Source organism: Notothenia rossii (genome assembly GCF_949606895.1).
Source record: "Notothenia rossii genome assembly, chromosome: 10".
Classification (NCBI taxonomy): domain Eukaryota; kingdom Metazoa; phylum Chordata; class Actinopteri; order Perciformes; family Nototheniidae; genus Notothenia; species Notothenia rossii.
In genome coordinates this window covers 4,918,532-4,945,238 of record NC_136908.1, presented here as the reverse complement: position 1 = coordinate 4,945,238, position 26,707 = coordinate 4,918,532, and the positions used below count along the sequence as shown (strand labels likewise).

At 43.1% G+C, this 26,707-nt stretch overlaps 3 protein-coding genes and 1 long non-coding RNA gene across 5 annotated transcripts in view; 1 reads left to right on the top strand and 3 right to left on the bottom strand.

Annotated features, from left to right (window-relative positions):
* khdrbs1b (KH domain containing, RNA binding, signal transduction associated 1b) overlaps positions 1–933 on the bottom strand; it is a 31,254-nt gene extending 30,321 nt beyond the window's left edge. Inside the window, exon 1 of the mRNA XM_079655865.1 lies at positions 532–933. The gene's annotated coding sequence lies outside the window, so the exon portion shown is untranslated. The remainder of the gene's footprint in view (positions 1–531) is intronic.
* Positions 934–8,408: 7,475 nt separating this feature from the next.
* Positions 8,409–15,237, top strand: LOC307022933. 2 transcript variants are annotated; one of them, XR_013803528.1, is made up of 4 exons: positions 8,409–8,836; positions 9,089–9,299; positions 9,824–9,921; positions 14,430–15,237. It is a non-coding gene; the product is annotated as an uncharacterized lncRNA (long non-coding RNA). The 2 variants fall into 2 exon arrangements; XR_013803527.1 differs by lacking the exon at positions 9,824–9,921.
* On the bottom strand, positions 9,971–13,499 carry LOC307022929 (E3 ubiquitin/ISG15 ligase TRIM25-like). The gene has a single exon (XM_079655858.1). The coding sequence runs from the start codon at positions 13,344–13,346 to the stop codon at positions 11,676–11,678; it is 1,671 nt and encodes a 556-aa protein (XP_079511984.1). The 5' UTR covers positions 13,347–13,499; the 3' UTR covers positions 9,971–11,675.
* A 3,596-nt stretch (positions 15,238–18,833) lies between the features above and the next one.
* Positions 18,834–22,146, bottom strand: LOC307022930 (tripartite motif-containing protein 16-like). Its single transcript, XM_079655859.1, has one exon. The coding sequence runs from the start codon at positions 21,654–21,656 to the stop codon at positions 19,989–19,991; it is 1,668 nt and encodes a 555-aa protein (XP_079511985.1). The 5' UTR covers positions 21,657–22,146; the 3' UTR covers positions 18,834–19,988.
* Between the last annotated feature and the right edge of the window lie 4,561 nt (positions 22,147–26,707).

Genomic DNA, 26,707 nt, shown 5'->3' with positions numbered 1-26,707 from the left:
CTCTCACACGCTTTGAGCATTGTCCTTGTGTTTATCTCTATAGAGCTGCACGCTAAGGCTGTGTGTGTTCACTGCATGTGTAACACTGTGTGTACATGCTGTTTTGCATTCAGCCCATTGACTGAATAACCCCCCGGCGGATCATCTTGCCAAGTTGCCACACCTGGTAATTTAAAACAACATGTTGTGTGTCTCGGCTCACCATGTATGCATAAATAAAGGGTGAACCTACAGTATTCTGGAGCAAGTCTATGATTAACATACATATCTGTGCAGGTCCTTCTTGAGTGTCAGGTCAGATTTGTCTGGTTTGGCCTTTAGTGGAAGCATGCACACACACACACACACACACACACACACACACACACACACACACACACACACACACACACACACACACACACACACACACACACACACACACACACACACACACACACACACACACACACACACACACACACACACACACACACACACACACACACACACACACACACACACAGCACTCCTGAATAAGAATATACTCACACAGCGCAGGGCGAGGCCTCTGGACTCAGAACACCTGGATCCCGACAGATGTGGTCTGATGAGGTCTGATGTGGCCTCGGGGTCTCCGACTCTGCAGTCTGAACGACTCGCTCAGCTTCCTGCAGTCTCCTGCAGAGCTGAGGTCAGGCGGATCATGCAGCCTCAGCCAGGGCTGTACCTCAGATGAATTTTAAAAGAAATGTTTTGTTGTTGCATTGTTCTGGAGAGCAGGGTGGACTAATCCCCTCACCGTCTTCCTACATACAGCAATGGCAGTTCTGTATTTTACTGGAGACGTGTTAAAGTAATACTCAAACCAAGACTATACTTCCCTCCCTTTTGCTGAATTTGTACAGTTTTACTTGGTCAGTATAATAACTGATTCAACATGAGGTACATACTTATGTACACCAGTAATTATCCCTTTAGGGGGAACCACATTTAAATACAATCGACTAGACTTTTCCAAACTTTTAAAGCACTCTTACATTCAAATGTTGAAACAATGCAGGGTTAAGCTTGCCTAAGAACAAATTGTCATGTTGACGGCAGGGGCTGCGGAGGACAACCTTCAACCTCTTGTGCCACAGATCCCTCGCTAAATTATATTTAAGTGCTCTTTTATCACTTATTTAGCAAATACCAATCAACACTTCAGTTAGACCTCGGTCATGTCCACATACACAAACAGCTGTAAAGACGACGATGGAGTAGTATACTTTTCGCAGAGGACACGTTTAACACATGTAGAGTGAATATTTACCATCCACTACAAGCTAGAATCTGTACCTCTTATTTATATTACCCAGTATTCAAAATAATAGTAATTATTAATTAAAGCCTGCCAGTTTATCTTTGTTTTTTAAGCTATATCTATGGAATATATTTTGTCCTGGTCCTGGGTTTTATTTAATTATTTTAATCGTTTTCTGTGCTTACGTACAAAACCTTTACTATACCTCCTACAGTGCTGACACTTCAACTTCAATCCCATCTAATGCTTCAACTTAACATTCAAATAATGACTATTGTACCCTGTGTTTAGACCTACAAAACATTTTTGCTAAACCTAATGGGCATAAGATATGACATTTTCATGATGTGAGCACATCTTCTAAATCTTCCAATCTTCACTCTCATATACATTACAATATTTAGCTTGTAGGCTAAGATATGCTCACTGCCTACACATGGGCACAAGCAGTTGACCCCCATGCATACGCCAGCCAGAGACACATCTACAGATCCAGTGATTCACCTCTAAACTTTAAGCAATATTTCTCACTAGCGTCCGGGTCAACCCTGCGAGTTAAAGCTGTGTGAATCCTATTAAGATATTCCAACCCCCACCACTTCCTCCCCCTGGTTTCGATTATGATATGAGCAGAGGAGTTAATAAGCGTGTTAATTACCTGAGTAGGAGACAAACCAGCTCCCAGAGCGAGCCCACAAACACCCCCCCCCCCCTCCCAATCTCTCCTCCTCCCACACACCCACTAAAGAGCATCACCGTCGGGTTTAAATGAGCCATCATCGTCCGACTGTCTCCAAGGTCACCAGAGGAGCTGCTGCTCACACAGAACTGCTCTGAGGAGTGTCTTAAGTCACTCAGTAATGAGAATAATTAGAATAATACAAGGTCGAGCAGGACAACAGAGTAATGGACGTAAAGAAAGAGAGGATGGAGAACAAAATGAAGCAGGGAACATGGAGATGGCTGTAATCCTCCTGGAGCCTGGATGTGATTACTGCTCGATACTCAAGTTTCTAATTATCTCTTTGTCACAGACTGAGATTTCTGATAGCACAAGCCTGCAAGCACACACACACACACACACACACACACACACACACACACACACACACACACACACACACACACACACACACACACACACACACACACACACACACACACACACACACACACACACACACACACACACACACACACACACACACACACACACACACACACACGCACACACACGCACACACGCACACTAGACTTATACGATGGCGTGAGGATAGATGTGTCCCAAGCTCGCTTCCCATTGTTGTTTATTTTAAACTGTTTTCCTTTTTAGATGTTGTTAGTTTAAGATTTTGATGCCTTGGCTAAGTGAGAGAAATGTTGGATTATGTAGATTCATATTTTGATGAAAATTAAGCTATTCAAATCACGAATGACCTCCTCATTGCGTCTGATTCCAGCCTCATCAGCATTCTCATCCTCCTGGACGTCTCTGCAGCCTTCGATACCCCACACCATCCTCCTCAGCCGCCTGTCTGACCACCTTGGCCTCAGTGACACAGCTCTTGCCTGGTTCGAGTCCTACCTCTCGAACCGGAAACACTTTGTCACCATCAGTGACGGCCCCACAGTCAACCAAGGTGTACCTCAAGGCTCTGTGCTTGGACCCCTCCTCTTCACCATTTACATACTCCCACTTGGTCAAATCATCCGCCACCATGGTCTCAGCTTTCATTCATACACTGATGACACACAGCTCTATCTCTGCACCAAACCGTCCAATCAGCTCCCCCCTCAATCCCTTGCTCAAAGTAGACAGCAATAAAACAGAGCTCATAATTGTGGCTCCCAAGGCGCAGCTCTGGAAGGTGACGGCTGCTCCATCTCTCCGTCCACTAAAGTCCGCAATCTGGGAGTTATCCTGGACACCACCCTCTCCTTCCAGGCGCACATCAAATCTGTCACCAAATCGGCTTTCTACCACATCAAAAACATTTACAGACTCCTGCCTTCACTCTCTAACTGTGGCAGAAACGTTAATTCACACTTTCATCACCTCTCGCCTCGACTATTGCAATGGAGTCCTGTCCGGGGTTCCCAGCAAAGCCCTGGAGAGGCTCCAATACGTCCAGAACTCTGCCGCCAGGCTTCTCACCCGCACCAAGCCCTGGCAACACATCACCCCCACCCTCATCACCCCCACCTTCATCCATCTTCACTGGCTGCCGGTCAAGTCCCAGATTCAGTACAAAACACTCCTCCTCACTTACAAGTCTCTCCATGCCCTCGCCCCCCAGTACTTATCGGACCTCCCCGATCCCTACACCCCTTCTCGAAGTCTGCGGTCCTCAGTCACGGGCCTGCTCTCCATTCCCCGCTCTCACATCTGAACTGTTGGTGACTGAGCGTTCAGTGTTGCAGCCCCCATCCTCTGGAATGCACTTCCTGCAGAGATCTGCAATGCTGCTTCCCTGGACATCTACAAGTCATCATTAAAAACTCACCTGTTCACCCTGGCCTTTGACCCCTAACCCATCCCCCTGCTTCCACTCCTCATTTCATTTCATTTCAAACCTTTATTTAACCAGATTGGTCCCATTGAGATCATACAGTAGATCTCTTTTTCAAGGGAGACCTGCAGCATATAGGTTCCACATGAAACATACAAAAATAAAGGACATCATACATTATATTTACAGGATACATTTACATAGTTATAGACATATAACTAAATCCTACTGCTATTTATTACATTGTTTACTTCATTATTTGCCCCTTTTGTTTGTTTGTTTGTTTGTTCAAAATGTAAAGCGGCCTTGGGTCCTTTGAAAGGCGCTATACAAATGTCATCTATTATTATTATTACTAAAAACATATTTGTGCATTTTAGCTCACTGTGTGATAGGGCACAGACTCTTGCTTTGTAAACAGTCAGTTAAGTTGAGTTTCTATTGTTACGTCACACAGCTGTCATCTGATTGGATGCACGTGGAAAGGTCAGCAGTAAACAAGGTCAAAGTTGAAATCAGTTGAAACGGTCATTGAGAGGACTCCATAAATCCATCTCTTTACTTTTGCCCTACAGATTATGAGAAAGTATCAGATGGTTTTATAAAAGCCCAGGATTCCTTCTCATTACAAAAGGATAAAAGCATGTCAAGACAGAGTGATGTTCAGGTCCTGAGGGAGGGATGTTATAGGAGTCGTTGGACCAAAATCAATCTGGCTAAATCTCTAGATATCTCGATGTTTAGTCACTTTGTACCGTGTTAAAGCTTCACTCATGGACTATGGATTACCAGATGGCACTTCCTCTCAGGATTTCATGTTCCAGTCGTCCACTGTGTATTACGAGTTGAGGGTTACCGGCAGAGGACACCTGAGATGAAGCACCTGAGTGTGCTGAGACTCAGAGAGAGCTTCTCTGCCCCACAACAGATAAGACTCCTCCGCCAGACTCCTTCTCCACACGCTCACCCTTCAGTGAAAAAGATTGAAAGGGAATTTTTCCTGGAAAATGTCAAAGCAGCAAACAGGATCATAAGCTTAGACGGCTTTTCACCTCTCAGCTACTTCCTCCTGCCTAATATTCTCTCTCTCTCTCTCTCTCTCTCTCTCTCTCTCTCTCTCTCTCTCTCTCTCTCTCTCTGTGTGTGTCTAAAAGGATTGGTCTTGTGAGGGAATTTATTCTCCTGTGTATTGGAGTGTAAAAGATGCCAGAATGCTGTTTTTCACTCCACTGATGATGTGCAGCGGCCACATGAAGTAGGACAGTCAACACACACACACACACACACACACACACACACACACACACACACACACACACACACACACACACACACACACACACACACACACACACACACACACACACACACACACACACACACACACACACACACACACACACACTGTAACTCCTGCCCTTTTACCATGACACACTTTGCGACATTCATAGACATGTACTCACTCAGTGCATCATTACTTTGGAAATAGGCCATTATATACGTTGTCACTGTTATGATCGCTGCTCTGTGCCATGAATGCAAAGCAGCATAAAGCATTAAAAAACCCAAATCTGGAGACAAAAGCTTGCCCCAGTGTGCATGATCTGGTTCTTCTCCAATTCTTCAGTCACATCATTGTTTGCGTCATGAAGTTGAAATAAGTGAGCAGTGGTGAGGGAGGATTGGCTTCCTACATGTTCGATATTTGCACCAAATGTTTTTTCCGCACTCGGAACATTTCGTGTCACAGCCAGAGGCCGATCGATGGGTGAAAAAAGAAGAAGATGCACAGAGCTGCAGGGTCAAACAGCTACATCAAAACGGGTCTTCTTGGCAGCAAACAGCCCGGCATTTTCTCAACTGAATTCCAATAAACTGGTGGAGGAAACTGGAATGAGGAAGTGTTTAGCTTAAAGGGCAAGGAAGCACAGATTCTGCTTACATTGTTAGATGGTTTTATTTTTATTTAGACAATCTGACTGTAGTGCACATGTGTCAAACTCAAGGCCCGGGGGCCAAATCAGGCCCTTGGTGGATTTAATTTCGGCCCGCAGGATAATTTCTAATCACTTTTAGATCTGGCCCGCCGGTATATTGCACGCACACCTTCACTCCATCCTGAGGGTCTCCTCAGCTCAGAGCCTGACCCCAAACATTGATGACCTTGCACCCAAGATGAGATGCCAAGTATCTGAGCGAGCATGACAGAGCAGCAACCTGAGTTTAATGGATGTTTCCTTCTGCACTTTCTCTCTCACGACAACAGGGCATGTTTGGTTTCTCTTTGAGGGAAATAGTTTTGTTGAAGCTGTTGTTGGCCTGTGGGAAAATGTAATCATAAGAACTGACTCTGGAAAAGCTGCAGATAGAGCCATAAGAAATGAATGCAACTGATTATTTAATGTTTAATGTTGTTTTTATAGGCAATAATTTAAGCTTTGTTAGTTCCAGGTTTAATATGTGCAATAAGTTCATTTCAATACGTTTTGCAATAAACATTGAACCAGTCCGGCCCTCGACTAGTACCCGTTTTTTAATGTTGGCCCAGTTTGACACCCCTGCTGTAGTGTTACTTCAGTGTTAAAGAGGCCCTAGTATTTCAGGTTCATATTTGTATCTTGTGATTCTACTGTTCTACTCTTGATTGGTTAGCTGGCCGGTTCTTTTGTGATTAATCAACTGTTAATAGATGTCCCGCCCCTTAGCCTATCACGTAAAATATGTTGGAGCACTAGCAAAACGAAACTTGGATGTGACGCAGTGATGTCACTGTTTCAGGCAAGCATTGTGCTTTCTGTGATTTGAGTATTGCACTAACCATTATCAAAAATAAGTTAATTGTGGAGCCGTAATAATGACAATCATCTGAGTTCAAATTGACCTTTAAATTCCCTACTGTGCCCATCCAAAATCTACTTTTGCAATCAACACCTCCGTCAAAAATCGTTATGATATTTCAAGATTTTGTCAAAATGTTGCCATTCCATGCATTTTATTTTATGCACAATTATAAAAAATATGCATCAAAACGTTTTTGTTGAGGTGAGTTTCTATTGGTTAAAAAAAATCATGAAATAATGGTAGGATTATTTTGGCAAAATAATGAGGAAAAAAACTCATGAAAAGTTCCCTTGAGCTAGGTGACCTCTTTAAGAGTCGAACACTGAGTTCTCACTGGGCAGAGCTCACTGTGAGTGTAGCTGTCGTTTGTGTCTCATTTGAACATTTGACGGCTGGTGGGTATTTCAGTAACCTCAGGTTGCGTTTCTTTCAACATGAAAGCCTTATTTTCCTGCAACCTTACTGAGAGAATGATGATGGGAAGAGAAAAGTAAGAGAAAAAGTCACGGGGGCCAGAGAGAAGGAGAGGGGAAGAGCGATGAAAAGGCAAAACACGTAATTGCCTCCGAGGAGAGATAAGTTTTCCTCGTGTTATTTGACTCATATGAAAAGTTGCTAGGAGCCGCTGAGGGATGCTCTAAATTATGGCAAGAAGAAGTTTGGCAAGATAAAAAAAGCTTGGTGATGTTGCGACAAGTCCTTTGTGTAAATTCCTATCTAACTGGAAGAAGGGGGCTGAGACCCTGACAGATTCAGGGCACAGTGTGTGTTTCCTTTTATTTGTCCTGTGAAAAAGGACATGAAAAAAAAAGCTTCCTCATCTAGTGGCGTGTCATTCTTTCAAGGGCAAGTGACCTATTTGGCTGGTGCTGGAGCCTTATTTAAAACACACACACACACACACACACACACACACACAGGAGAAGATGGAATTTTTCTCTCACATTCAAAAAGAATCCTTCAGTCTGAAGGTAACCTTTCCTTTCCTCCCTTTATCTTCGTCTGCTACTGCTCTCCGTTTCTCACCGCCTTTCTCTGGCCACACAAAGGGACACCTTGCTAAAAGGTGAGCCTGCAATGAGATGGAATTTAAATCAGACAAGAGAGGACGTTTAATAGATCTCCAGGAGGGGGAGGGGGAATAAACACTTTTCCCTCTCTCGACAGAAAACCCTCGTAATCAAAACAAAACTGTAACTGTCGGCGCTACAAAGTAATAACCAGGGACAAATTGAATAGCATATTTTTCATGCAACTTGTGTCATCAAGTGTTTTGTGAGGCGACTCAAACTGCCGGGGAATCGTTTAGGAGGCAGCGGACGCTCTGCCAGTCAGCAGAAAAGGTTGACGGGTCATGAATTCTGTTTTCCACCGGGAAAAAGAGGATGACAAACACTTCTGAGGAAATGAATGATAGAAGAGCAGCGGTGGTCTTAAAGCCTGACGCGGTCAAAACGCGCGGTGTGTGTGTGTGTGTGTGTGTCGTGTGTGTGTGTGGTTCTCGTGCACAGTGTTTTATCAATGTGTTTGTGTCTGTGTGTGGGGGTTTGTGTGCCGAAAAAAAAGGTCTGCATTTATGTTTGTGGAAACGAACAACAACAGATTCAAATTTAGTTTAGTTAGTGTGTGTTTATAGGTGTGTGTGTGTTTGTGTACAAACAGTGGCGGTTCTAGAACATTTTACATGGGGTGGCAAAGGTGGGGCAAGAGGTCATGGTGGCATGGGAGGGCCGACAGTACGTGGTATTTAACCTATTTGTTGGAGCTATATATCTCTTTATATTATTTAATAGTGTAACATTTATTTTCTTGCTGTTTATAGTGTTTCTTATTATTATCATTTATTTATATGTATTCTTAGTTAGTGTCATAAGTTAAAGTAGTTTCTATGCTTTTATTTTGAAGGCATGTTTTGGGCACTGGGTGATTAGAGCACCTGGTGTAATTGTATACATATTGGAGACAGGTGGGTGTTTTGTCAGAGCTTGATAAATGCAATTCACATCTGGCTCCAGTCCAGCAGGTGGAGACAGGGAGCCTAGAGTGTGATTCCACGGAGCATGTGGCTCAAAGGAAGAGCGTGAGCTTCCTAATTAAGGAGCTAAATGCAACACACCTGAGAACACACTCTTAGGCCGAGGACAAACAATTCCCTGTGAGAGAGGAGAAGAGACTCAAGGATTCAACCAAGATGCTGCTGGTGAATATTTGCAAATGTTTAATCTGTTTGAACCATGTTTGATTTGATGTATTATTATTTCTAGTCCTGAGGAAAGAAGCTAAAATATAAGATGCTGAAATATAATTGACTTTGTTGAAATGCATTTATTTTTGATTAAATGTTCAATTTATTGTAAATTAAGAAATGGAAGTGCTTGTTAAAAGATGGCATGTTTTTAGTTGAAAATGTTTATGTACCTAAAGTGAACGAAAGTAATGTTTTGTGTTAAAGGTTTTCAACCTGAATGATTATCAAGAGGCCAACAAGAGGCCATTGAAGCAATAAGGAATCTACCACACTCAAATAAAGAGAAAAAAGATTCAAATTTGAGTTGTCCTTCTGGAGTGAATCAAGCCATTTTCGAGTTTAGGCAGGAGTCAATAAAACCAACCAAATCACAACTTCACAGAAAATACTCATGATACCTAGAACTCTGTTTACGGTGAGTACAGTAAAAGTACTTAGTTATAATGAAGTATACAAATGACACCACCCATCTCTTCAGAGAGCTAAAGGTGAGCTGTGCAGCAACACATTTCAATACATATGTGTCAATACTAAGAGCTGCTAGATTGTGCTGCTGTGATGGAATATGTAAGGAGAATAAAAACATACCATGTGGTCCAGCTGGAGTCTCCTCTGCCTCCTGGTCCCTGCCTCTGTCCCTCTTTCTGACACTTCATCTTTATTCCTCATACATTTCTTCTTCTTCACTCATGTCTTCATCTCCTCCTGGCTTCCTCCTGCTCTGACCCTCCTGGTCTCTTCATCTCTCATTTCCTTTTCCTCTATCTGTTCATCCTGATCACTTCTCAGATATGTCTTGTTGTTGTTGTTGTTGTTGTTTTTGACTCACGCCAGCTACTCTGGCCTGCAAGAGTCTACTTGTGAAAAGCACTGGTACAAATGCTTGTATAACTTTACACGTTAGGGCCAGCTAATAAGCAGGGCCGTCCCTCCCTACAGGCCGATCATGCAGACTGCGTGGGGCCTCATCTTGCGGAGGGGGCCTGAGCCGAAAATACGGCGCACCCATGAGCTTATGCAGCGCTGTTACAAAAAAGGTAGATGAAAAAACTAAGAATTAAATAAGATGGCTAGAGTCACAAAAAATGGTCCTTAGGTGCTTTTATTAACAGCCAAAAATGCTGAAAAAACACAAAGTAACAAGGATTTACAGAAAGAAAACAAAAACCTCAATATATGTACAGGTCGAGGACATAGGCCTGGTACCTCTCTGCTCTCCAGCCACAGTCAGACTACCCCCCAAACACTTGTGGCCAGAGGTTTATATACATGTTAATCCCCTCCCCATTGGACAATCCACTATTTATACCCCTAACCAATGTCATTCTTATCTACAAACACATCCTAAATGCAAGGCAAAATACCCAAACACAACAAATCAAATAGGTCAACATATTCTATATTTCTGACAGCAGAAGCCTTAAACGATAACATTTTTACACTCGCAAGAAAATTGCCGCCCGTGCCCATGCACTACATGGTATGCTCCAATTGAGCTCAGGTGTTTCCACTGATTGAGCCTCGACTTAAGGCTGCAGTTTTCTGTTGCTCTGTTTGGACCTCACAACCTTGAACAAGAGGTTACTTTGGCACAGCATTGTTATGTATGACTTCAAATAAATCCACCGGGGTCTAGAAACTGGTGGTGGTGAATGGATGGTTGGGTTCGGTCTGAAGGGGAGGGGCTTAGCTTGACCCTGGATTCAGAGGGACAGGAGGTGAAAAGGGGAGGAGGAGGAGGGTTGCATAGAGACCTGAAACACATTCATTGAGAGGAGAGAGAGTAGTAACATGGAAATAGTAAATTAACGAGTAAAGACGGTCTTCCTGGTTGAGCTTGCGCTGAGCTTCATTTAGTCTCAGATCACTTCCACATGTTCTCCATCAGCTTCGTATGGCACCTTGGACATAACACAAGAACAACATCCAGTTTTTGTTTTTGAAAGACAAACCTTTATTAATGATCCAAACATTTACTTTGATCACACATCCCATCAGTAAAGTCTGTTCAATGATTTCATGATCAGTTTCTCTTTCTCCACACCATGAATGTGTCTCATCTCAGCTACTTCAAACAGAATCAGACATGATCTCCTTATTGATTATTATCATGATAAGTTATGTTCTATAAAACATCAGAGTACCCACTTTCTATTTGGACAACAACAACAACAACAAAAATTAGTCTGCAAAACAATAACATTTTTTTTCCTGAGCAAAGACTCTCAGCTATTTACAGCAGAATAATGAATGATGTACTTATTGATTATGATCATGACAGGAAGTAATATATTTTTAATTAAACATGTTATGATGAAATAAGTGTTATAACCATCTGGGAACTCATGTGTAGTTAATTTGGGCAACAATAACATTTAATATGTCAAAAATAATACATGTGATTATAAATGACTCTATTGTTTTAGAACCAGAATAAAATGTGTAGAATAAAAGAAGCTCTGCTGTTTTCTCTCTGAAGACTCGTGCACCACAAGAGAAACAACAACATGAATCAAAAGAAATATCCAACACATATTTAGAGCAAAGTTTACAAATCAGTTCAGGTGAACAAGGATCCTCCTGAGCAGTGACAGCCTCCATGGCTAACCAGACACAGGAAGGAGCCGGAAGAAAGTCCAACATCTACAGAACAACTCATGAGAAGATGTGGAAGCCCCGCCCATCATGTTTGATTGACAGCTGATCTCTGTGCAGTGAAGACATGGACAATCAGCTCTGATGGACACACGGTGAGTTTAAGAAGGAGAAGAGTTCCTCCAATGACTTCAGGCTATTTGAGTTTACAAAACTCAGCTGTGGTTCCAGAAGTCTCATAAAGCCAAACTCCAGCATGTAGCGGCTGAGTGAATGTGGTCTGGACTCTGTGGAGGAGAGTCATGGTTTCAGAGACGCTGTAGAAGGACAGAACACCTGCTCTGTGATCCAGGTACACTCCTACTCTGGAGGACAGAGGACCTGAGACGGGAGTGATGATACTGTTGTAACGAAATGCATATCTGTTTGGGAAGCAATCTAAGGACCAAGATTTGTCATTGTTTCCAAATAAACTTTCCCACCCTGCTGCTCTGCTGATATTCTTGTATGAGACTGCTACAGAAACTGCTAACCCTCTCCACTCCACCTCCCAGTAACAACGTCCAGTCAGACTCTCTCTACTCAGGACCTGATAATAAACAGTGAATCTGTCTGGATGACTAGAATAAGACTGTGTTTGTGTCATGAGTGTTGCTTTCCTGCTGCCCTCAGATAATACCAGCCGTGTGTTTGCTGTGTTTGGATCCAGAGTGATCTCCTGTGAATATGTTAAGAACCCAGCTCTGGTGGTGGGCTCTGCTGCTGGCAGTGAAACATCCACTTCAGTCGGTGAGACGTTTGTCCATTCCTCTCTCAGGGCGTCCTGTAGTTTGTCTCTGACTGCTGACAGGGCCGCCGTCACGTCCTCAAAGTATCTCAGAGGACGGATTTTGATGCTGGAGGAGTGTGTAGCTTCACTGAGGGTTGGCAGTGAGGAGGGGTAGCTGAGCAGAAAGTGGTTGTGGTCCTCTGTGAGAGACAGCAGCTTCAGCTCAGCGTCTCTCGTCTTCAGCTCAGAGATCTCCTGCTCCAGCTTCTCCTGGAGCTCTCTGACTCCACTCACTTCTCTCTCCTGCTGGGATCTGAGCTGCTGCTTCACACCAGAGCTTCTTTTCTCCATGAGACGGATCAGCTCAGTGAACATCTTCTCACTGTCCTCCACTGCTTTCTCAGCAGAGCCATTGACGGCCTCCACCTCCTGCTGAAGCAGCTTCACCTCCTTCTCTCCGTCCTGGATTCTCTGCTGGATGTTTAGTCGACTCCCCTCCAGCTCTCTCTGCCTCTCAGTCATCTCTGCTGCAGCTGACACCGTGTCGTGGCCTTTGTGTTCGTCCACAGAGCAGAGATAACAGATACTCTGCTGATCAGTGCGGCAGAACAGCTTCATCACCTCGTCGTGACGAGAGCAGATGTTCTCCTGGAGCTTCTTGGAGGGCTCCACCAGCTTGTGTTTCTTAAAGACAGGCAATTCATAATGAGGCTGGAGGTGTTGGTCACAGTAAGAGGCCACACACTGCAGACAGGACTTACAGGCTCTCAGTTTCCTCCCAGTGCAGAAATCACAGGACACGTCTCCAGCTCCAGCATAGCAGTGATCAGCCGGAGCAGCTTGGAGTCCAGTCTTCTTCAGCTGCTCCACTAAAGCTGCTAACATGGTGTTTTTCAGCAGGACAGGCCTCGGTGTGAAGCTCTGCCTGCACTGAGGGCAGCTGTGGATCTCCTTCTCATCCTCTCCATCCCAGAAGCCTTTAATACACTTCATGCAGTAGCTGTGTCCACAGATAGTCGTCACCGGATCCTTCAGTAGATCCAGACAGATGGGACAAGAGAAGGTTTCCCGGTCCAGCTGAACTCCTCTCTGCGCCATTTCACCTCTCAGTAGCAGTGAGTGTGTGAGTTTCACTTCCTGAGAACTGAAACCAGTGTGACTGGTTATCTGAACAGCATGTGTGTGTGGGCGGTGAATGTGGCCTATCAGCTCTTGTGCTTTACCCACATGTTGGTTACATCCCTCCTTGTCAGTGTGGCTCTGAAGGGGAGGAACCAGGAAATACAGAGTGGAGCTGGCTGTGTCTCAGAGCAGGAAGAAGAGGGAGGGCTCATCAAAGTCTGACTCATTCCAGGACGAGGAGCAGCGCTCAGACTCTGACCTGTGTTTATTTACACAGAGCCTCGGTTACAACCTGCTCTTCATTTGAAAAGAGCTTTTAGTTGTAAAATAAGTTGGTAAACTTACAAAATCTGAAGGGGGTTAAATACTTGTTTCCTCCACTGTAAATGTAGAGCCTCAATGTCCTGAAATAGCTGATTGATTTAATAGTTGGATGAATAGTAAGTCGTTTTTTACTGTAAGTAGTAGTAGATTTGATTGTGTGTGTGTGTGGGGGCAGGCCCGCCTTAACCTGCCCTCAGGCCCTGGGGCTGATAGGTTTTGTAGGCCCCCTATTTTTATTTTATTTTTATTATTGTATTTAAACAACAAATCAAAGTCATGTATAGCCTCGGCAGGTTCTGTGATCGCACACACACACACACACACACACACACACACACACACACACACACACACACACACACACACACACACACACACACACACACACACACACACACACACACACACACACACACACACACACACACACACACACAGCACTATTCATGTTGTTACCGCAGCAGTACTTGGAGCGGCCAAAAAGGCCTATTATAACAAAAAACGTTTCCATATTGGGTTTGCTTATGAGGATTACTGCTCCAAATATTACTTGAGCGATATAACATTGGAAAAGGAAATTTGCGTGCTTCCAACTTTTATATAGAAAAAACTCCTTATTCTGTGCATTCACACTAAATATGAACCTGAAAACTATACGTCCTCTTTAATTGACACCAAAATGATGATTTGTGGTTGAAACCTTCTTTTAAATCTTTTCTTTTTACCCTCCAACAGATGTGTCTCAATGGAGAAGAAGAAACCTCAGATTCCTTAGAGTCCATCGAGGTGAGTTCTTCCGAGGAGTCGTCTCCCGCTGTGTCCCCTTCCCAGGATCCCCCCCCCACAGGACCCCATCACAGGGACACCCCTACCTAACGTGATCCAGGAGACTGAACCTGCTTCCTTAGCTACAAACTGCTGAACTTAGCGGAGAAATGCAGAAAAGTGAAATGATTTGAATCAAAATAGTTGCAGCTCAAATGCACTGACTTTGTTGAAAGCTTGAAAGTGAAATGTTAAACTGGAAGAGTAGGACAAATAGTGATGAAGCTTAATATTTCAAAGAAAAGTTGAAAAGGTATAAACAACTACAGCCAATGTGTATTAAAGCAACCCTCCTCTGATATATATATGCGTACAAATATGTTTTAGTGAGGGAGGGGTCAGACTGAGTGAGGATGAACACTGTGCTTTGTTTCAGGAGGAAAACTCAGTTATAGGTTGCTGTCGAATAGTCCAAAAATCAGCTCCTATCGTCTATCCTTATCGTCTATTCCTTGACCTCTGAGTGAAACGTCACGGGGTTAAGGGATAGTGGATAGGAGATTTCAAAAGGACTTAGTAGAAGAGACTGAGGTGCTTTGAGAATCCGACTGCACTTTCAATATCCGACGTGTTAAATATCCAAACTTGACAGTCTCTTCTCTGTCATTGTAGACCGCAAATACCTCATTCCTTCCGTCTACTTGGGCAGGGTTGCCAACTTTGGGTACCTGGCTGGAGTGAGATTTTGATATCATGGCTTTAATTACACATACAGTATGCGCACTAAATGACTGCTATCGTGTCAGTAGCGGGACCTTAGCATATATATATATGATATATATACAATATGTACAAATACACAATATTGGACACAGACTCTAAAGGGCACACAGTTTCATTCACTAATGAAAGTCAAACACATGTTTGTTTCCACAGTTTTATTGTGTGCTTGTCGCAATAAGAAATTAATTGACTTATCGTACGATAAATAAAAGTGAACTCGATAAGTTTTCTGACCTTGATTCATTTACATTTCAATGAAGATGTGACTAGCAGTTTGAAAGGATGTACTGTAATTTTCGGACTATAAGCCGCGCCTTTTTTCCCATTTTTCGACCCTGCGGCTTATACAACGGTGCGGCTAATCTATGGATTTTCCAGCTAACGGCCACTAGGGGAACTCCTAAATCTATGGATTTTACAGGTTACAGTCCACCACCTTTAACTCTATGGGCTCTATGGCCGGTCCGCGGACCCCCACCTTTAAGCGGCGGGCTCCAGCAGGAAAAGCTGGAGGCCGGAAAAGAGTGAGACAGGTAGCGCGCAAAAGTAAAAGTGGAACCGAGAGTGGTACGAGAGACAGAACGAGAGCAAGACAGACAGACATTACAAGAGCGAGACAGTTTGTCCCCGTACCACTGGTTGAAAACCACTGCTGTAGATCACTGCCGGTACGTGCGCTGGGAGCGCACCGTTTAAGTTTGAAAGTTGAAAAGTTTGTGTGTCTGAAACGCTATGTGATACAGTACAGTTCACACAGCACATGTTCTGTAGCTACTATTGCACTAAATGGTAACACTTGAATACGTTATGCAAATATGCAACTTGTTTGTTGAAATGTTAATAAATTGGAACTCCCTCAAACAGCCATCTCTTTCCCGACAATCCCCTCTGTGCACGAACCCTTACATATGGTAATTAAACATTAAAACACCTGCGGCTTATAGTCCAGTGCGGCTTATATATGTACACATCATTCAGTTTAGCTGCTGCGGCTTATATTCAGGTGCGCCTTATAGTCCGAAAATTACGGTACTTGAATTATTATTATATATTTTCATTATGTCAGTGGTCTAAAATGGTCATTCAACGGTGCAGACAATATTATTGTTTATCGCAATCATTTCCGGGAAAATGTATCCAACAAAATTAATTATCGTGAGAGGCCTATACATGAAACACACACACACAAACACATCTACAGACTTACTCCAAACTGTCAAATATATTAATGAACACACTCTCTCTCTCATATACTCTTTGACTCTATGTTGGCCTAGTAGAACAATAAGCAGCAGACTTTTACTTTTTATCATTTCTACTGGATCTTAGATCTGCGCATGCGCAATGCGGGTCGGGGATTGACCAACCGGCTCCCACTGCTCTGCTGTCTGTTTACGTTGTTAAGAGTGGTGGGGGCGGATCGACAGCTTGAGCAGCTGTCAACTCAACATTGTAAATAACCACCCAAAAACGATCTCCGACGCCGGTTCATCTTGTTTTCGGCGTGAGAATAGTTTGGCCGCGTGAGAGCGTGAGATTGAGAGTGAAAGCGTGTGTCACACGCCAGATGCGTGAGAGTTGGCAACCCTGACTTGGGTCCGAATGCTTCTCGTTTTAAACCGTCCCGTTCAAATGAAATCGCCGCCAATCATATTTCCAAGCTCGTGGAGGGGTTACAAGACCAGCGTCTTGTGCTGCATTCACTTGCACTCGGACATTAGAGATTTTCTCTCATAAATGTCCGATGAGCCACAACTTTTCTTTCAAAACAAAGATGGCAGCTGGGGTGGCAGCTGGGGTGGCAAGGCTATTTTTTAAGGTGGCAGTTGCCACCCCATGCCACCCCGGTAGATCCGCCCCTGAGAGTAAGACAAAGTTTTATAGGTTGATAAACGCTGTGAGAATGGGTCTGCAGAGAGAATTTCGCCTCGATCCCAACTGTCTGTGAACAGCCTGCAGCCAGGGAGGAGAAATCAGCAGAGCTGCCTGGTTATGGCTAGAAAGGATCCGTCTTGTGTAAATATGACGTCACATTCTCGTTGTAACTCTCGTTGTAATCGGAGCGTCTCAGAAACACATCTACAGCAGTAACATGCAACATACACATTCATGCAGCAGCAATATTAATAGAGAAACATCAGACATAATAGTGAAACACTGAAAGGGAACATTTTATTGGGGGGGCAAAGGAGGGGCAAGCGGTCATGGTGGCATGGGAGGGCCGACAGTAGGTGGTATTTTATACTGTATATATATAAACTATTCATTGTTAAATCATGCCCCATACAAGTGTTCTTCATGCACAAGAGAAACAAGGTGTTCAGACACACAAACTCAAATATAGTATAAAACAGCAGAAAATACTCATGATACCTAGAACTCTGTTTACTGTGAGTACAGTAAAAGCACTTAGTTATAGTGAAGTACACAAATGACACCACCCATCTCTTCAGAGAGCTAAAGGTGAGCTGTGCAGCAACACATTTCAATACATATGTGTCAATACTAAGAGCTGCTAGATTGTGCTGCTGTGATGGAATATGTAAGGAGAATAAAAACATACCATGTGGTCCAGCTGGAGTCTCCTCTGCCTCCTGGTCCCTGCCTCTGTCCCTCTTTCTGACACTTCATCTTTATTCCTCATACATTTCTTCTTCTTCACTAATGTCTTCATCTCCTCCTGGCTTCCTCCTGCTCTGACCCTCCTGGTCTCTTCATCTCTCTTTTCCTTTTCCTCTATCTGTTCATCCTGATCACTTCTCAGATATGTCTTGTTGTTGTTGACTCACTCCAGCTACTCTGGCCTGCAAGAGTCTACTTGTGAAAAGCACTGGTACAAATGCTTGTATAACTTTACACGTTAGGGCCAGCTAATAAGCAGGGCCGTCCCTCCCTACAGGCCGATCATGCAGACTGCGTGGGGCCTCATCTTGCGGAGGGGGCCTGAGCCGAAAATACGGCGCACCCATGAGCTTATGCAGCGCTGTTACAAAAAAGGTCGATGAAAAAACTAAGAATTAAATAAGATGGCTAGAGTCACAAAAAATGGTCCTTAGGTGCTTTTATTAACAGCCAAAAATGCTGAAAAAAACACAAAGTAACAAGGATTTACAGAAAGAAAACAAAAACCTCAATATATATGTACAGGTCGAGGACATAGGACTGGTACCTCTGCTCTCCAGCCACAGTCAGACCACCCCCCCCAAACACTTGTGGCCAGAGGTTTATATACATGTTAATCCCCTCCCCATTGGACAATCCACTATTTATACCCCTAACCAATGACATTCTTATCTACAAACACATCCAAAATGCAAGGCAAATTACCCAAACACAACAAATCAAATAGGTCAACATATTCTATATTTCTGACAGCAGAAGCCTTAAACAATAACATTTTTACACTCGCAAGAAAATTGCCACTCGTGCCCATGCACTACATGGTATGCTCCAATTGAGCTCAGGTGTTTCCACTGATTGAGTCTCGACTTAAGGCTGTTGCTCTGTTTGGACTTCACAACCTTGAAGGAGAGGGTAAGCAGGTTACTTTGGCACAGCATTGCTATATTTAACTTCAAATAAATCCCGCGGGGTCTAGAAACTGGTGCTGGTGAATGGATGGTTGGGTTCGGTCTGAAGGGGAGGGGCTTAGCTTGACCCTGGATTCAGAGGGACAGGAGTTGAAAAGGGGGGAGGAGGGTTGCATCGAGTCACCTGAAACACACTCATTGAGAGGAGAGAGAGTAGTAACATGGAAATAGTAAATTAACGAGTAAAGACGGTCTTCCTGGTTGAGCTTGTGCTGAGCTTCATTTAGTCTCAGATCACTTCCACATGTTCTCCATCAGCTTCGTATGGCACCTTGGACATAACACAAGAAGAACATCCAGTTTTTGTTTTTGAAAGACAAACCTTTATTAATGATCCAAACATTGACTTTGATCACACATCCCATCAGTAAAGTCTGTTAAATGATTTCATGATCAGTTTCTCTTTCTCCACACCATGAATGTGTCTCATCTCAGCTATTTCAAACAGAATCAGACATGATCTCCTTATTGATTATTATCATGATAAGTTATGTTCTATAAAACATCAGAGTACCCACTTTCTATTTGGACAACAACAACAACAACAATTAGTCTGCAAAACAATAACATTTTATTTCCCGAGCAAAGACTCTAAGCTATTTACAGCAGAATAATGAATGATGTACTTATTGATTATGATCATGACAGGAAGTAATATATTTTTAATTAAACATGTGATGATGAAATAAGTGTTATAACCATCTGGGAACTCATGTGTAGTTAATTTGGGCAACAATAACATTTAATATGTCAAAAATAATACATGTGATTATAAATGTCTCTGTTGTTTTAGAACCAGAATAAAATTTGTAGAATAAAAGAAGCTCTGCTGCTTTCTCTCTGAAGACTCGTGCACTACAAGAGAAACAACAACAAGAATCAAAAGAAATATCCAACACATATTTAGAGCAAAGTTTACAAATCAGTTCAGGAGAACAAGGATCCTCCTGGGCAGTGACAGCCTCCATGGCTACACAGACACAGGAAGGAGCCGGAAGAAAGTCCAACATCTACAGAACAACTCGTGAGAAGATGTGGAAGCCCCGCCCATCATGTTTGATTGACAGCTGGTCTCTGCAGTGAAGACATGGACAATCAGCTCTGATGGACACACGGAGAGTTTAAGAAGTAGAAGAGTTCCTCCAATGACTTCAGGCTATTTGAGTTTACAAAACTCAGCTGTGTTTCCAGAAGTCTGATAAAGCCAAACTCCAGCGTGTAGCGGCTGAGTGAACGTGGTCTGGACTCTGTGGAGGAGAGTCATGGTTTCAGAGACGCTGTAAAAGGACAGAACACCTGCTCTGTGATCCAGGTACACTCCTACTCTGGAGGACGGAGGACCTGAGACGGGAGTGATGATACTGTTGTAACGAAACCTATAACTCTTTTGGAAACACTCTAAGGACCAAGATTTGTCATTGTTTCCAAATAAACTTTCACTCCCTGCTCTGATGATATTCTTGTATGCGACTGCTACACAAACTGCTCCCCCTCTCCGCTCCACCTCCCAGTAACAACGTCTAGTCAGACTCTCTCTACTCAGGACCTGAGGACATGCAGTGAATCTGTCTGGATGACTAGAATAAGACTGTTGTTGTTCCATGTATGTTGCTTTTCTGCTCCCCTCAGATAATACCAGCCATGTGTTTGCTGTGTTTGGATCCAGAGTGATCTCCTGTGAATATGTTAAGAACCCAGCTCTGGTGGTGGGCTCTGCTGCTGGCAGTGAAACATCCACTTCAGTCGATGAGACGTTTGTCCATTCCTCTCTCAGGGCGTCCTGTAGTTTGTCTCTGACTGCTGACAGGGCCACCGTCACGTCCTCAAAGTATCTCAGAGGACGGATGTTGATGCTGAAGGAGTGTGTAGCTTCACTGAGGGCTGGCAGTGAGGAGGGGTAGCTGAGCAGAAACTGGTTGTGGTCCTCTGTGTGAGACAGCAGCTTCAGCTCAGCGTCTCTCCTCTTCAGCTCAGAGATCTCCTGCTCCAGCTTCTCCTGGAGCTCTCTGACTCCACTCACTTTTCTCTCCTGCTGGGATCTGAGCTGCTGCTTCACATCAGAGCTTCTTTTCTTCATGAGACGGATCAGCTCAGTGAACATCTTCTCACTGCCCTCCACTGCTTTCTCAGCAGAGCCATTGACGGCCTCCACCTCCTGCTGAAGCAGCTTCACCTCCTTCTCTCCGTCCTGGATTCTCTGCTGGATGTTTAGTCGACTCCCCTCCAGCTCTCTCTGCCTCTCAGTCCTCTCTGCTGCAGCTGACACCGTGTCGTGGCCTTTGTGTTCGTCCACAGAGCAGAGATAACAGATACTCTGCTGATCAGTGCGGCAGAACAGCTTCATCACCTCGTCGTGACGAGAGCAGATGTTCTCCTGGAGCTTCTTGGAGGGCTCCACCAGCTTGTGTTTCTTAAAGACAGATAATTCATAATGAGGCTGGAGGTGTTGGTCACAGTAAGAGGCCACACACTGCAGACAGGACTTACAGGCTCTCAGTTTCCTCCCAGTGCAGAAATCACAGGCCACGTCTCCAGCTCCAGCATAGCAGTGATCAGCAGGAGCAGCTTGGAGTCCAGTCTTCTTCAGCTCCTCCACTAAAGCTGCTAACATGGTGTTCTTCAGCAGGACAGGCCTCGGTGTGAAGCTCTGCCTGCACTGAGGGCAGCTGTGGATCTCCTTCTCATCCTCTCCATCCCAGAAGCCTTTAATACACTTCATGCAGTAGCTGTGTCCACAGATAGTGGTTACCGGATCCTTCAGTAGATCCAGACAGATGGAACAAGAGAAGGTTTCCCGGTCCAGCTGAACTCCTCTCTGCGCCATTTCACCTCTCAGTAGCAGCGAGTGTGTGAGTTTCACTTCCTGAGAACTGAAACCAGTGTGACTGGTTATCTGAACAGCATGTGTGTGTGGGCGGTGAATGTGGCCTATCAGCTCTTGTGCTTTACCCACATGTTGGTTACACCCCTCCTTGTCAGTGTGGCTCTGAAGGGGAGGAACAAGGAAATACAGAGTGGAGCTGGCTGCGTCTCAGAGCAGGAAGAAGAGGGAGGGCTCATCAAAGTCTGACTCATTCCAGGACGAGGAGCAGCGCTCAGACTCTGACCTGTTTATTTACACAGAGCCTCGGTTACAACCTGCTCTTCATTTGAAAAGAGCTTTTAGTTGTAAAATAAGTTGGTAAACTTACAAAATCTGAAGGGGGTTAAATACTTGTTTCCTCCACTGTAAATGTATAGCCTCAATGTCCTGAAATAGCTGATTGATTTAATAGTTGGATGTACAGTAAGTCGTTTTTTACTGTAAGTAGTCGTAGTAGTAGTTTTGATTGTGTGTGTGTGGGGGGGGGGGCAGGCCCGCCTTAACCTGCCCTCAGGCCCTGGGGCTGTTTTGTAGGCCCCCTATTTTTATTTATTTTTTATTTTTATTTTTTTATTGTATTTAAACAACAAATCAAAGTCATTTATAGCCTCGGCAGGTTCTGTGATCGCACAACACACACACACACACACACACACACACACACACACACACACACACACACACACACACACACACACACACACACACACACACACACACACACACACACACACACACACACACACACACACACACACACACACACACACACACACACACACACACACACACACACACACACACACACACACACACACACACACACACACACACACACAGCACTATTCATGTTGTTACCGCAGCAGTACTTGGAGCGGCCAAAAAGGCCTATTATAACAAAAAACGTTTCCATATTGGGTTTGCTTATGAGGATTACTGCTCCAAATATTACTTGAACGATATAACATTGGAAAAGGAAATTTGCGTGCTTCCAATTAGAGCTCTTTTCCTTTTCAAAGTTGTATTTATCATCTGAATTTGCCGAAACAAGTTTAATATTCTGAAAGCCAAGACTTTGTTTATTTGAAATCAGATGAAAACAAACTGTAACAGACCCTGCCGTGTTATCTATGATTACTATCTTACATTCGTAATTTCAGCGGAGGGAGGGGAAGCGGCGCTGGGGGGGGGGGGGCTTTTATATAGAAAAAACTCCTTATTCTGTGCATTCACACTAAATATGAACCTGAAAACTATACGTCCTCTTTAATTGACACCAAAATGATGATTTGTGGTTGAAACCTTCTTTTAAATCTTTTCTTTTTACCCTCCAACAGATGTGTCTCAATGGAGAAGAAGAAACCTCAGATTCCTTAGAGTCCATCGAGGTGAGTTCTTCCGAGGAGTCTTCTCCCGCTGTGACCCCTTCCCAGGATCCTCCCCCGCCCCACAGGACCCCATCACAGAGACAGCCCTACCTACCGTGATCCAGGAGACTGAACCTCCTTCCTTAGCTACAAACTGCTGAACTCACTGGAGAAATGCAGAAAAGTGAAATGATTTGAATCAAAATAGTTGCAGCTCAAATGCACTGACTTTGTTGAAAGCTTGAAAGTGAAATGTTAAACTGGAAGAGTAGGACAAATAGTGATGAAGCTTAATATTTCAAAGAAAAGTTGAAAAGGTTTAAACAACTACAGCCAATGTGTATTAAAGCAACCCTCCTGTGATATATATATGCGTACAAATATGTTTTAGTGAGGGAGGGGTCAGACTGAGTGAGGATGAACACTGTGCTTTGTTTCAGGAGGAAAACTCAGTTATAGGTTGCTGTCCAAAAGTCCAAAAATCAGCTCCTATCGTCTATCCTTATCGTCTGATCCTTGACCTCTGAGTGAAACGTCACGGGGTTAAGGGATAGTGGATAGGAGATTTCAAAAGGACTTAGGAGAAGAGACTGCACTTTCAATATCCGAGGCAAAGAATGGAGAGAAGGCTTTGACTGACAAAAGTTGAAAAAGCACACACTTGTCCTTCATTGTTTTATTTTATTTTGTACTTTGCCACCACAGAAATGGCAATAGCAAACATCAGCAGACTGAAGATTAGCTATTAGCCCTTATGCTCATCTGCTCCTGGAGGCTTTCATTATTATTGTGGAACTGAATTCCCAATAGGACATTCACACTTTGGTATTTGGTACATGTAGCCTATGTACAGTTGTCATTTGTTGTGTGAGAATAAGTTTTTTATTTTTGTTCTTTATATTCTCACTTGTGGTGTGTGAGTGACTGACCGTTGTACATTTAGCTGTGGCTGACAATAAATAATGTTATTATGAATACATTTGCCTCCGAGTCCTGCATGAACTGTGCATAGAGACTGTATTTTAACATTGGTCATATGGTGGTACTTGGAGAGACAACTATTTTCTCAGGTGGTACTTGGTGTAAAAAGGTTGAGAACCACTGTTATAGACAACGCCCGTGATGATTATATGCAACTGCGGAGTGAATGTATACCCAGTCTTCCTGAAACAACTTGCGCTGAGCTTCATAAAGTCATCTTAGCTTGATTAACAACTTTAACTGCTTTCAAAATTCTTGGTGATTCATGTTTTTACACAACTAATTAAATAATATTATATCTTAACACAACATAATTAGACTAAAGAATTAGTCAAGACACAAACAGAGAAACGCTGAAATGCTGAGAGTCTGCTTCAGGCTGTTAAATGTACCAGATGGCCGGGGTTTTACTGACTGTTCACCGAGTGCCAGACAAGGAAATTGCACAAAGCTCATTTAAATTGCAAATACGCCAGTGTGAAGTCGACACTTGCTGACACTCGTCATATTGTTTTATTCTGTAAACCAGAGTGAGGAAGACGAAAAGAAAGTAATTTTTTTACTAATTTTCACATTTCTGTTCAACACATATGTGCAAAATACAAATAACAAATGATACAAGTTCAGGTATATTCCTCATTAGGTTGAGTCTAAAGTGAATGGCAAAGGTCAGCATTTTTTTTTTTTAATATGGTAGCAACAACTCCATTCCTTCTAGGGGTAAAGCAACGGTGGACAATGTCTCCCTCGTGTGTTTTAAGGAAGGAACAGCAGTTAAAGACCACGTCGTTCACATATTTTGCATTCATGATACAACCCGTAAAAAGGGCCTGCAAGCATGCATACACGTGAACACACACCCAGTTAACACACACACACACACACACATTTAATTCATGGATTAAAAACATTTGGAGGATCTCCAGACTTCAGCCTCGAGGCCAAACTTTGAGCACGCAGCATCTTTCCGAGGGATTTGGGGCAAACTGTATCAGGTTGATGTAATTACATTAACTCCGTCACTGTGTCCGCGAGGCAACAAACAGCTAATGTTTCTCTAAACGCCAATTTCCTGAGACAAGTTCATTCCACTGTTTGCGTGCTGCCAAGTCCTTCGCGCCGTTCAACTAGAAATCAATTACAGAGTTGGAAGGCATCGTTGACATAATGAGACTATAAATCATCATTTTGGACCGGAAATCCTTTCTCAAGAGGAAACAAGTAATTTTGTAAAATATCCCCGAGTAGCGAGCGGTCATTTAAAGGGGCTATTCTGCTTTTTGCGGTTTCCCTCTCCTGTAGTGTATTGTATAAGTTTGTATGCACGTAAATGGTCTGCAAACGCTCACATCCCAGTTCCCTCCAGAGGGAGTTTCTCCCTGGACCAAAAGACCACATTTGACTTTATTTCTAATGGATATTAACCAAAACTTAAATTTGCAATTAAAAAAAAGCACAATATTTGAAACATTGAAGTATCAACTGGTAGTTAATTATGAATCCATGGCTTTTAATTGTATCCTTTCGTGTATCTTGTTTTTATTGGATTTATATATTTTTTTTAATCTAGCTGTTGAAAAAAATAATAATTATGAATTAACTCCACCTTGTTTTAGTTTCTAGAGATCAGCTGGTTGGACTCCAATTAACCATAAAATAAGTTTCAGGGGTGAAAATGTTTTGTGTTTTCATCTCCAATAACATTTCACATTATAGGGAATATAAAGTGTGGTCCCTTGCAACACGTGTAAAGAAGTTCAACTATTATATTTTAGTAATATTATTAGGCTTTGAAGGCATATCTTTTGACTTACCTTAAAGTTTCAGCTCGGCTCTCACTGTTGTTCACTTCTTCCAGATGTGATCACAGCGTTGACATCAGACCTGAATGCATTAGAAAATACTGAAGCCTGCACTAAAGAATGACTTTTAAAAGTATTTTGTATAGCCTTAATAATTATTGTATTCAGTGTGGACAAGGTGAGATGTTAACTCGATCTAAAGTGACTCGAGTTTTTCAGGAATAAGCTAAAATCTGGCTTCAACATCTTGACACCAGCTGAGAGCTATGACAGGAAGGGCCATAGGTAAAGTCAATAAGTAAGATGGGCAGGGGGCTGATATTCTACAAATAATTAAAATTCAGTTTCGAACAATAACAAATAGAACAAACACAAGAAACTCAAAAATGGACAAGAAACAATTAAGACATTTACAGGAAGAAAACCTGATAATTGTGGTGATGAGCCAATTAAAATAACAATACAGCAATGTAACATGACATGATACTTGTTAAATGCTTTTATCCAAAGTGACTTACATACTCAATACTGTGGGCAATCCTCACAGGAGCAATTTGGGGTGAAGTGTCTCAGGGACACGACGGCATGCTGACTGCAGAGGGGTTTGAACCTGTGACCCCCTGGTCCAAACACCTACGCACAACCCACTGCGCCACACGCCTCCTCCTATGTAAATAAGGGTCTTTAATATTCAAAGAACTTCTGAGTTTTTCTCGCAAAATTGTGAATTTTCAAACACAAATTTGTGACTTTATTCTTTAGAGAATTGCTGAATTTCGCAAATAGTATAATTGTATAATAACAAAAAAATGGTAGTTTTATCTTTGAGATTTATTTCAAGTCTATTTACTGCTTTAATCTC